The sequence below is a fragment of the Oryctolagus cuniculus genome, chromosome 14 (assembly GCF_051225735.1).
Source record: "Oryctolagus cuniculus isolate XC-2025 breed Fujian yellow rabbit chromosome 14, ASM5122573v1, whole genome shotgun sequence".
In the NCBI taxonomy this organism is placed as follows: Eukaryota; Metazoa; Chordata; class Mammalia; order Lagomorpha; family Leporidae; genus Oryctolagus; species Oryctolagus cuniculus.
This window is the reverse complement of record NC_142880.1, coordinates 24706834-24719711: the sequence shown is the minus strand read 5'-3', so window position 1 is coordinate 24719711 and position 12878 is coordinate 24706834. Positions and strand designations below refer to the sequence as shown.

General features: G+C 43.6%; 2 protein-coding genes across 5 annotated transcripts in view; both read left to right on the top strand.

Moving 5' to 3' along the window:
• The window catches only part of LOC100357744 (solute carrier organic anion transporter family member 6A1), a 142525-nt gene extending 142213 nt beyond the window's left edge, over positions 1–312 (top strand). The window contains exon 14 of the mRNA XM_089313354.1: positions 137–312. Coding sequence (XP_089169480.1) covers positions 137–312 — 176 coding nt within the window. The remainder of the gene's footprint in view (positions 1–136) is intronic.
• Positions 313–6454: 6142 nt separating this feature from the next.
• Positions 6455–12878, top strand: part of SLCO4C1 (solute carrier organic anion transporter family member 4C1) — a 69134-nt gene continuing 62710 nt past the window's right edge. The window contains exons 1-3 of one of the 4 annotated variants that reach the window (XM_070056886.2): positions 6759–6899; positions 7404–7510; positions 10725–10988. In XM_070056886.2, coding sequence (XP_069912987.1) covers positions 10784–10988 — 205 coding nt within the window. In that variant the 5' untranslated portion in view covers positions 6759–6899; positions 7404–7510; positions 10725–10783. Of the gene's footprint in view, positions 6900–7403; positions 7511–10529; positions 10612–10724; positions 10989–12878 lie in introns of those variants that run through there. The other 3 variants (XM_002713954.6, XR_016220558.1, XM_089313067.1) reach the window with 3 other exon arrangements.

The following is a 12878-nucleotide window of genomic DNA, read 5'->3' as shown; positions in this document are numbered from 1 at the left end:
GCTCTTGAAGGAAGAGTGCCCCATCACATATTTTGTCTCCATTACAATGAGGTGTTGGTCTTTGTGCAGCAAGCCTTTGTCTACATAATAAATTCTGACATCCTCTGATCCCCTAGAAAACTTGCTCTCTCCATAGGAAACCTGCTGGCATATGGCCGCCCTCACATTCTTGGCTCAGACATCTATATGACCATGACACCCCCTCACTTACTTTGCGATTCTGTTTCCTTTGTCGCTATAGTGTTGTCATCTCCCTTAGCCATGGCAATGCCCAGAATGACGGGTCAGGATGTAATCCAGGGACATGACTGAAAGGGGTTTTAAGGACAACTCTCTTCAAGAGTTTTTCCATATTCTTTGAAAGAAGGACCCTATGCCCCCTCTTCCATTGATAACTTTCAGGATTATTTTAAAAGTCATCCTGAACTGCTATGGGCTGAGCATGAGGTAACAAGCATCCTAGAGACATTAAAAATGAGGCCTAAAGTCCCTCATGACCAACCCTCCCACACACATGTGGAAAGTTCCAAGAGCTGTGATGTCTGGGAAAAAGGAAGAGGCCTTAGGACATGGAACCATCACAGATCACATTTTTTTTTTTTTTTTGATAGGCAGAGTTAGACAGAGAGAGAGAGAGGGAGAGAGAGAGAGAAAGGTCTTCCTTTTTCCATTGGTTCACCCCCCAAATGGCCACCATGGCCGGTGCGCTGCACCGATCTGAAGCCAGGAGTCAGGTGCTTCCTCATGTTCTCCCGTGTGGGTGCAGGGCCCAAGCACTTGAGCCATCCTCCACTGCACTCCTGGGCCACAGCAGAGAGCTGGACTGGAAGAGGAGCAACTGGGACAGAATCCAGCCCCAACTGGGACTAGAACCCGGGGTGCCGGTGCCGCAGGTGGAGGATTAGCCTAGTGAGCTGTGGCGCTGGCCACAGATCACATTTGCAATCTGGAAAATTGGTCTGAATTGGTCCATAGGGAGATCCCCCTGGATATGCTCAGGGCACCAAAAGGAGCAAAGGAGATCCTGGGATGCCAAATCTGCCCAGTCCACCGACAGGGCCACAGTCATACAACCGTGACTTGCTCTGTTCCCCATCTTATTTTTCCCCCTAGGCCACGAAGAGGCCTTTTCAACCACAGGAAATTCCCCATCTCATGGACTCACCCCTAGGTTGTTTCCTCAAAAATTGTGACGCCTTTAGACTAGTTGTTCTAAACCAAAAAAAAATTACTTTCTTTTGCAACACTTCCTGATCATATTATAGGTTGGAGATCAGGGAAACTTGGCCACCAAATGGGACTGTTGAGTTTAATGCTATCATTCCACTTGACATGTTCTGTCAAAGATAACAAAAATGGTCGCAAACTCCTTATATCCAAGCCATGGTGCATTTCCACCCTTAGGGTAGCTGTAGTCTTTGTTATGCCCATGCCCTCCTAGAGTTAACAGATTCAAAAGAGCAGAAGATTAACAGCAGGGGTCCTCCAACACCCAGGGCTCAACTGCCTCAAGCTCACCTTGTCCCACTGCTGTAACTATTCTCAGAGTGTGTGGAACCCTTACCCTGTTCCTCTTTCACCCGCTAGTAGCCCACTGCCTCCACTGTACAATCTGACCATCTCCCTCTGCTGGAGGGTAGCATGGCTGGAATCACTCATTGCTAAATGGCACTGCTAAGTGGCACATGTAAGTCTTGTCCTTGGATAGAGGACATGACTGACTTAAATCAATGAGACAAAAGCCAGCGAGGTTGTCAGAAGCCCAGACCAGACTTACTAAGGAATTTCAGGTGTGACTATGTGCTTTCACTTGACTTGGGTGTGACTTACACTCTAACCTGTCCCATTTATCATGTCCTTGAAGAAAAGCAGTAACTATGGGCTGAATATCAAGCCAATGCTGACTCTCTGGTAGCTCAACATCCTTACCAATATGCTGTGGGTGCCATGGAAGTCCTACAAATGGATCCTAATAGGAATTATCAAAGAGGCCTCAGGATTTAGGGCATTGAGACCGTATGGTTATTATCTTAGTTTCTGGGATGAAAAAAAAATATATCAAAATATATCATCAAGCCTGAAAATTAAGACAAAGTTTGGAAGACAACACAAGACAAGGAAGAGAATTCAGCCTTATTTCAAGGTGGCTGATAAGGGCTTAAAAAGATATATTAGCGTAGACCATAGCATTCCTGAAAGATAGCTCTTACTCAGAACCCATTTCATCAGTTACCCCAGATACTGAAAGGAAATCTCAGAAACTGGCAATTGGACCCCAAACTCCTATGGGAAAGATTCCACTTGCAGCATTTAGGGTGTTTAATGATAGAGGGAAGGGGGCTGGCACTGTGGCACAGTGGGCTAATGCCCTGGCCTGCAGTGCTGGCATCCATATGGGCGCTGGTTCAAGACCCGGCTGCTCCACTTCTGATCCAACTATGGATCTGGGAAAGCAGTAGATGACGGCCCAAGTCCTTGGGCTCTGGCTGTTGCGGCCAGTTGGGGAGTGAACCATCGGATGGAAGGCCTCATCACTTTGACTACAGCCTTAAAACTGAAGTATGGCAATACAGCCAACATTTATACAGACTCCAAATACACTTTCCTTTTACTACACACACACGGGCCATCATCTACTGCCTTCGCAGGCTCATTAGCAGGAAGCTGGATTAGAAGCAATACTCAAACCAGCACTCAGAAGTGCGATGCTGGCATTGCAAGCAGCGGCTTAACTCAGCTGCAACACCAGCCTGAAACAATTATCTTAAAAGGACTCTGACCAAGCAATGCAAAGAGACCTCAAAATCCTGGTTCAAGTTATTGCTTGTGTACATATCTCTCTTCAGGATAAAAAGGCAGCCAAGACTTTGTTACAGTTTAGGCCTTTTGAGATAGTATATGTAGGATGCCCTTCCTCACCTCTGATATCCTTTTGGATTCAGATACAAAAGATCAAATAAAGCAATTCTTAACCTAGGCCAGGTACACAAGGCTCTGACAGAATATGGCAGCAAGAATCTTATGGCACCAGATTCCAAAAATCATGGCAAACAATCTTCCCAGAATGTCTGGTTTTGTTGGAAGCTTGGTGGGATTCCCCTCTGACCAATTGTAGCCTAAATTGAATGGACTCAGCTGCTACTTAGCACTGATTGAAGTTAAATTAAAGGGAATTTCTAGCTGTAGAGAAATCTGTCAAGAATTAAACCTCTACCTCTGAGTTTTCACAGGTACACCCAGAAGATAATTCTGCCTACTCTTGTGAGCCAACTGATATCTCAAGTTTATCTTCAAAAGGTTAACAGATAAGCAATACTTTTGCTTTCGCCATAAACTTCTCCCTAAAGAGAGATATTAGGTCTATTGCATTTCCCAATTGACATGCTTTTCCTGTTTATTCTTCTGTTCTCCTCCTATCTTTTTCAGGAAACTACCATTGGTAGGAAATGACCCTAGTAAACTTTTCCACTATACCAGCTAAAGGAGAAGGCAGTTTGAGAGATCTGCCTGCTGCCTCGAGTCACTTAGCCCAGCATATTAGCCAGGCCCCACAACAGCTACAGGATTCTTTATGTTACCTAGCTAAGTGTTCATGGATAACTGACTAACCTAGAATACCTAGTGGCAGAACAGGGTGTAATGTGTGCAGTGATTTATTAAACCTGTTGCACTTATATCAATGATAGTATACAAGTGAAAAAAGATATTTAAAAAATGTATGGTGAAACCAAGTGGTCCCATGATTTTGGTAACATAATTTCCTCAGCTTCGACCACCTGTAAAGCTGTAAAAATACTTAACCCCTAGGCCAAATGCTCACCCATAATACTGGGATTTTTATATTAATCTTAACAATATCTACAATTGGCTACATTTGCTTTCAGGCACTGTCAAGAACCCTGTAATTTTAGTATTTTACAAGACTCACAGTTTCACACTGTTAAAAGACTCACATTCAATGTGAAATTGAAGGGAATGAATAAGTCTTAAAAGCACACAGAAGGCAAAATTATAAAACACTCAACATAGGCATATCAGAACATTTTTATCCAGTAGACTTTTCAACATGGAAGGCCAAAGTACAATAAGATTGCTTCTAACATGGAATTAGAGCAGGGGGTGTCAGTGGGATCATCGTGATGGCTGTTGCCACTAGAGCCCTTTACCCTGGTCCCTCCAGTTCCTGTCGAGAAGACCACTGCACATCCCAGGAAATCGTATCATAGGCAGGGACACCTGCCCTTGTACAGTGTCAGAGCTGTGCTATCAAATTTGGAGACCATTTTCTCCCATTCCCTTTATTTTAAAAATATAGCACCTGAAATCCACTAAAAGAATTTACCAATTATATTCTGAATTTTAATATGGCATTTTCACTATGCTTATTAGAGATAGATTAACCTCAGATTGAGCAAAGAATTAATTTTTAAAATGACAGGGACATAAACTACCCAGTATTTTTTTCTTTGTCTTTGCTGCAAACTTGAACCCTCTTCCTTCCATCGTTGCAGCACAAAGCATGTAAGAGAACAGGAAAGTGGTGTTGGCAATAGCTTCAGTAAGAGCAGGATGTATTTAAGATGCAGCAATAGCATTTTGCTCATCCTTCAACGGGGTTCTACTCTCCAGCACTCTTAAGAGTGGAGCTTTCTCATTGATGTTAGTGAATTTACCCATCTCATGATTATACTGCTCTGAGTTTGATAGTATAGTTTGAATTCATTAATTCAAAGCTGCAAAATAACCTTCCGGTGGGGTTTTTTTGGTAACTACATCTCATTAAAGCAAAACTTGCAGGTTGGGTAAATTGCTAAAGACCATAGGTTAAATGGTGGTCATGGCTGTTTACGTATTTAGATACCTACTCTGAGTCCATTTCTTTCAAAAGAAGGCCTAGGAGGATTACACACTACACTTAATTTGGATACCTCCAAAGTCTGAAGTGTTCAGAGCAGCAGTCCTCTGAATCTTGTAAGCAGCAGGGAAATCCAAGTTTTGGGATCTCAGAATTGCTATGCAATAATGCTGAAGTAATTATACAAACAGAAAAGGCAAATCCAGGGAGGATGCGTGGCTGAGGCAACAGAGATAAAATCCTAAATGAGTGGCAAAACACTGTTTAGCTCCAAGACTTAGATTCTGATCCTCTCTAGGATGTGGTTTCTTCAATGGATGACAGACGTAGGTAACAGCTACTGCTCTTATAAGTCCTAACAGGCAAACAGCAGACATTTCAATATGTTTCTATTTCTACTCCTTCCCCATGTTCTAGGCCTGTCAAAACTTTGTTTTTCTTGACTTTGACGGAACAGAAAACAGAATGTGTATCTGAAAAGTAAGACATATATTTTATGTCTCAACCCCTCAATCCAGTAAACACAGCATTATATAAAATCGAAATAAAAGTTTTAGCTAACAGTACTTGTTTATCCTATTATGTGCCATTACTTATTATTTGTCTCTTATGGGAATGAAAACATTATAAGGAGAGGGACATTTGTGGGTGCTTGCTCACTCCTGTGCCCCAAGAGCCTAGAACAGCTGTGAATGAATGAATGAATCTGCCATCACACAATAGTGTGAATTTCTTTGGTGTTTTTCGTATTAGTTTCACAGGTAGAAACTATTTACATAGCTAAAAGTGCTGGTGATCTTATTTTTTAAAGTTTATTTTTTATCCATTGGAAAAGCGGAGAGACAGAAAGAGAGAAGAGTTATCTTCCATCTGCTGGTTCACTCCCTAAACGCTGCAAAGCCAGTGAGGCCAGGTTGAAGCCAGGATCCAGGAATCCAATTAAGTCTCCAGTGGGGGGTAGGGCCCCCACCTACCTGAGCCATCCCCTGCTGCCTCCCAGGAGGAGCAGTAGCAAAAGGCTGGATGGGAAGCTGCCTGGACCAGACCCTCGGCAGCATGGCTGATTCAGATATGCAGCAGAGAGAAGGTCCCATACGTGCTTCTCAGGTTTCTTCATGTCTATGCCTTCAGTTTCTGTTCCACCAACACACGTGGCTCTGCTATGATGTTAATGACGGTTACCCTGTGATGCGGGGGTGGAGTGCGGGGCGGCTGACACATCAGTCATCCTGAAGTTCATGGAATCCAAAGCAGGACACATGCGGCTGCTGGACTCTTGTTGGCGTCCAGCCTCAGGCCGCGTTGGCCAGCGGCAGAGCAAGGATATTCAGGCTGTGGTCTCCACAGGCCTACGGACTCCTACTGTGTCTACCAGCGTCCCTGTCAGCACCCTGGGGGCGGTGGAGGGCCTGGGGCCGCAGACTCCCGCCCTCTCCGCTCCCAGCCCCGGCGGCGCCGGCGGGGCACTGCGGACTCTCCGCGGGTCGCCCGGGAGCCGCCGGGGGCCGCACACGCTCAGTCCTGCATTCCAGCCGGCCCCAGAGGCCACAGGTGAGGAACCGCGAACTGCGGCCGCAGGCCCAGGGCGGCGGCGTCCGGGGGCAAGGAGGCGGGCGGGCGTCCTCCCGCACGGGGGCGCTGTCACCTGCCCGGGGGCGGAGCCAGAGAGGAACCTGACTGCCCCGCGCCTCCGCGGCGCCGGAGTCGGGAGAAGCCAACCTGATCATGAAGGGCGCCCAAGGCATCGAGAACCCGGCCTTCGTCCCCTGCAGCCCCGACACGTCGCGTCGCCTGTCGCCGTCGCCCTCCCAGGTGCAGGTCTCCGTCGCGTCCTCCGACGCCCAGGGAGCCGAGTCGCGGCCGCAGGAGGAGCCCAAGTCCCCGGAGGCGCCCCCAGCCTCGGCGGAACCGCCGGGGCCACCGTCGCGGTCCGAGTTTGAGGAGGGGCCGTGCGGGTGGAGGAACTTCCACCCTCGGTGTCTCCAGCGCTGCAACACGCCCCGCGGCTTCCTGCTCCACTACTGCCTGTTGGCCCTCACGCAAGGTAAAAGCCCCGCGCCCCGCGCCAGGTGCGAGGGGGACCCACGCCCAGCAGCCCGCCGCCCGCCGGTGACCGCGCGTTTTACAAACTTGCGGGGCCAGCCCGTCCTCCGCCGCCGGCCGCCTCAGTGTAGCGCGCGGCGGTCCTCGCTCCGGGGCGGGATGACAGGAATCTGTCCGCGGGGAGCCGGACACCTGGGGCAGCGAGTGCGTTCCAGCGGCCGCGAGCCTGCTGAGCCTTTTTCTGCGGGTTTTATCATTATCATTGTTATTATTATGGTTGTCGTTTCTGGAGGTATTTCAGAAGGACTCACCCATTCATGAATTGGCAACGGAGGGTGGGGGGAAAAAACTACTTAAAAATCTGAGGTGTGAAAGGGACGCCCGCATCCCCGGTTCCGAAAGGGAAGGCGGAGGGGGTGAGGGAGCCGCCTTCGCGCGCCCGGGCTACGGGAGTGGGCCGGGACCTGTTTATTCCACGATCTCCTCTTGTCTGTTCTCCCGGGAGTTGACGGATCAAGTCGAGGTTTACGCGCCCTGGCCCTGGGGATTCCTCAGTCTACGCTGAGTTTGCGGGAGAGAGGGATGCGGTGCAGGGAGACGGCTCTCTTTGCGGTAAGAGCCGGGATGGAAGAGAGGGCAGTGGGTGCAGGGGACCCACTGAGGCGCGCTGCACGTGGGGTCTCGCCCGCCCAGGGCTTCCTTTGACTTTGGTTAGGTTTGATGCTTCAGGTCCCTTGAGTCACCGTCTCAAAATATGTTGTAAATAAACAATCAAGGATTGCCTGGGAGAATTGCAACCCAAGGAATATTTGGGGGGAAGGGTTGGAAATTGCTTTTTTTTAAAAAAAAAAATGAAGTTCATATGAAAGTAAGCCAGTCTTAAGTTGATAAAAAAGGAAATCAAAGTAGATACTTCCTGTTCTTAGTGCTGCCCAAGGCACCAAGCTCTCCCAGCTTTGCTAGTGTTGTGTTAGGTAAGTACTTCCTGCTGAAGGTCAGTGTTCTGCAGGTTCCGCCTTGATGTCAGTTGTCTAAGATGAGTGACAGTGAGGCATCTTAGTGTTCAAAGCTTATGAAATGCAGAAAGTTGGACACTGAATTAAAAATGTTTTTTATCATACAGTTTACTCTGAAATGTATATATTATTCCAGAACATGTCGTTTTATATTCAACAGAAAATATCGTTTCCTTGTCAAACATAATTGGCATTCATAGAAAAAGTCACGGGTTTAGCTTGGAGCGGAGTCTACTGGGAGGTTACCAATTAAGCAAGCATAATTTCAGATAAAAGTGACGGATCACTTAATTCATATTTCAGGTCAAGTTTGAATGACTGCAAAATACTGTTGCCCTGTTTCTCAGAGTCCTTGGGAAGACTATTTCCACTATGTATTAATAGATATCTTTTGGAAGAAAAACAAAAACACATCAAATGCATTTATTTTATTTAAGCTGGCGTTTCTCAAAGACAAAATAGGTTTCTCTTAGCACTTAATTTCCCAAAGTACTTCCTATCTTCATGCATTAACAATAGAGAGATGTGATTTTTGGTATTTCATGGTTTTTTAAAAAAAATTTTAAAGCAGTGTTCTTGGGAGGTGCATAACTTAGAATTCACTTTGGAATTCATAGGATTATAATGCTATTCTCCCAGGGGAACTTCAAATTCAAGTTTTTCAAAAGGAAGTTTTACCATCAAGGCAATGATTCCTTATGACTGATTTTTAATCAGTGTGTCAGGTGTGTTGGGAAATTGATTTTTTTTTTTTGGATGGAAAGATTTTCATGTTATCAGATAAATTTATCTCCTTATAAAAGTGTCATTCCTGGGCCCTTTATGTTTACCTTGAAATTTCAGGAATTCTAAATTGGTTTATAGTGTTACTATATTGGCATAAAAGCAAAAATCATGTTATGTCTTTTAAAAATTGCTATATCAATTTTATTGAAATATATTTTCCATTACAGTCTTGATAAAGCAACAGTTAAAGAAACTGTAGTGATCATGCAATGTGTAGAATTGTACTCAACTAAAGAGTGAAAACAATTCATAGTGCCTCAAGTAAGAGGAAAAACCAGTGAAAATTTGCTTATAGGCATTGTATTTTCAGTTAATACCCTTGTTTTAAACTCCTGTGTTATTTATATGTAGACAGGACATTTTGAGATCCATCCAAATTGGATTTTCAGTCTCTCCTGTTTAGCTTCTATTAAACCTTCATTATAATTATAATAAGCAAATGAAATATGTATTTTTTCTTTTACCTTTTGTTTGAAGAGGTTTATTTAAAGAGATTATTTATTTATTTATTTACCTATTTATTTGAAAGGCAAATGACAGGGAGAGAGAAAGAGAAAGTGAGTTTCCATTTGCTGATTCACACCCCAAATGCTTTAACACCTGGATTCATCCACTTGAATTATAGGGACCCAAGTACTTGAGTCATCACTTTGCTGCCTCCCTGGGTGCATATTAGCAGGACACTGGAAAGGAAGAATAGCAGAGACTTGAATCCAGGCATTCTGACAGAGGATGCTGGTGTCCCAAATGGTGCTTTTTTTTTTTTTTTTTGAAGATTTATTTTATTTACTTGAAAGACCCAGTTAACAGAGAGATGTGGAGCCAAAGAGAGAGAGAGAGAGATCTTCCATCTGCTGGTTCACTCCCCAATGGCTGCAACAGTTAGAGCTGAGCTGAGCTGAAGCCAGGAGGCAGGAGCTTCTTCCGGGTCTCCCACGTGGGTAGAGGGGCCCAAGGACTTGGCTGCATCAGGAGTGGAGCAGCTGGGACTTGAACCGGCATCCATATGAGATGCCAGCACTGATGACCAGGGCTTTAACTTGCTGTGCTACAGCGCCGGTCTCCTAAATTGTATCTTAACCCCTGTGTCAAATACTTGACCCTCCCTTTTACTTTGTGATTTAGAATGTGAGTGGTTGAAATAAAACTTAGTTTATTTTTGCTCAAAACTTTTAAATGATAACACTATAAGACTGTTAGAAAAAAAGATGTCTTAGGCTAAGAAAAGGTTGATGACTCAATTTCTCCCTTGTTGAGACTAAGTTAAGATGGTCTCTTGTAATAGATAAGTATGCTTAAGGATTAGGTAACTTGGGGAGCAATTGAGCATAACTGAACTAGTACCTTTTGTACTCTTCCCAGTGAGGTGCACAGGAGTACACTACACTTGAAATCTGTTCAGCAAACTGACTTCCTGGGACTGTATGAGTCTGACTTTGTGTTTGTCATTTAAAGAGAAGTAAAGTAAGGCCAGTTAACTACAGTTTAGTATGTGGCAATCATCAGTTTTGTCGAACACCTGGAAATTAACAAATAAATAATTTAAAAAACAAACTGATTTTCAAGGAAGTATGTTTGAGTTGCTGAACTTTGAAAGTTTTAAAATGGGCACATTTAAAACTAAGCAAACAGAAAACCAAACTTTAGCACATTAAAAAAAATTATTTACTTATTTGCAAGATAGAAATACAGAGAGAGAGGGAGGGATACACATAGGCACACTCCCCAAATGGCCACAACAGCCAGGGCTGGGCCAGGCCAAAGCCAGGAGCTCCATCCCATGTGGATTGCAGGGGCCCAAGTACTGGGGCCATCTACTGCTGATTTCCCAGGTGCATTAGTAGGAAGGTGATCTAAAAGTGGATCAGCTGGGACTCAAACCAATGCTCATATGGGATGCCAGCATTGCAGGTGAAGGCCTGACCAACTGCACTGCAATGCTGGCCCCAATGCATTGGTTAAGAATAGTAATGTATATGATAAAGTTGTAATAATGCATATGCATTTCCTTTGCTTTCTTTTAGGTATTGTGGTAAATGGCCTCGTAAATATTAGCATTTCCACGATTGAGAAGCGCTATGAAATGAAGAGTTCTCTTACGGGCCTGATATCGTCAAGCTATGATATCTCATTCTGTGTGTTGTCTTTATTTGTCTCATTCATTGGTGAGAGAGGACACAAGCCCAGGTGGCTGGCATTTGCATCCTTTATGATAGGACTGGGAGCACTCGTATTTTCATTGCCACAGTTTTTCAGTGGACAATATCATTTGGGATCCATTTTTGAAGGTAAGTTTCTGTTGTGCTTTTGTTTGGTTTTTATCTCAAGAAGAGGCAAATGAGGAAGTTAACTCTATATTGCAGTTCACTCGTACTGTAGGGTGAGGATCTGAGTCTCAGCCACTGCTCACTGCTTTGTTGGTTACGTGAATCATGTGAGGTAGGAGATTAATGGCGGATTGTGTATTGTTCATTGCTTCTGTGGTTCTCCCAGTTTTTAATCCTCTGATTCTGGTTCTCCAAGAAGAGATGATGATCTGTCCTTTACTGGTGGTGTGACCTCCCTGGGGTTTTGAGAGCTGTAGTATTTCTTTTTGTACTTTTGTTACCTGTGCTCTGCACCCTGGGTGTTTTTGCTCTTGTTTTGAAACAATGAAGAGAGGTGACACTTGTAGGGAGGACATTTCCTGAGAACTGAGGCCAGCCCAACTGGACTGTGGTTAGAGCCACAAAACTTTAGAGCGGCATGTAGTGTTGCTCTGGTTAGATGAAGAAGTGCATTATCCCAAGACTCAGAAGACTTGATTATCTAAGTTAGTTTTCAAAGAATAAATTTTAATAGGAAAAACAAAAATCATAGAGCTAGAGGAATGTGCTAGTGAAAGCAGTCCTTAAAAGTTTTCATGTTCTTCCTGGGATGTTTAATAGCAAATATTGAAGTAATTAAGAACAAAGTCAGATGATTACAAATTTAGAAGCTGTCAGAGGTTGTCACTGGAGAAAAGTTTACAGTAAGGAGAGAATGGAGAATTAGAACTTGCTGCTCTTTAGACATTATTTTTTAAAAAGTTAAGAGTGCTATATTTTTGTATTAATATTAAAAAGTAAGGTGGTAATCTCTAGATCATTTTCTCATTTATAGAATTGGAAGAAATGGAGAAAAGATATTAATGTGAGATATTAATAGGGGAAATGGGTGAGGGATATATGAGAACTCTTGTATCACTGTGCCATATTTTTGTTTTAGCTTAAAACTATTCTGAAATAGCATGTTTAAAAATTGTTAAATATTCTCAATAACATGTATCTACTATGCAGCATGGTTTTTGCTGTTCTGGATTTATTAGGTAAGTAGAGTTCATATTAGAAATGAGAATCGAATATGCAAGTAGTTGGATGAATAGAGGGAGTTTATAAAATATGGCTGAGTTTGGAATGACTAAGACAAGGAGAGTATGTTATCAGTGGAAAGAATGCTCATGTAGGTTCAGGTACACTATCCAAGATTGAACAAGACTGCATAAAGAAAACTTAACCATGTCTCACTGGGGTTAGTTTTAAAAACTAGTCAAATATTGCAGCATCGGCTTTAGTACATCACTCTTAAAATCTGAATGGTAATGGAAATCTAAATTTTAATCTGCCATACAAGAAAATGAGATCCTGATCCTCTGATAATGAAAATGTTCTGGGCTTCATAGCATTTAGCTGGTAATCTTTGTGCTGTGTCTCGGCCCTTGCCTTTCATGTTAAAATCATGTGTCCTACTTGTTTTTAAAGTAAACACAGGAACTTTGCTCAAAATCTCTGACTCTGTAAACTAAAACATAAACATCTCTCCCAGTACAACAGCCTGATCTATCTTGAGCTATTTTGGCTTCCTCTTTTGCTATGTACACCTGGTGTTACAGCCAACTTGAACAATTTATATTTCCCAGTGGAAATGGCCATAGGTTAAATTGTGTGGATGGCTAGAGACAAAGCTAAGGAGATAGTTGAAGCCAGATCATACACTTTTTGTATGCTATTTTACACTGTGCAGGTTGTCACTGAATTCTTGATAAAACTGACCTTTTTGGTTACTTAAATAGATTATTGAAATAGATTAGATAAGGCAGTTGACTGATCTGTAAAATTTCCTCTCCAAATACATTGACTCATAACTCAAACAATAGCTTA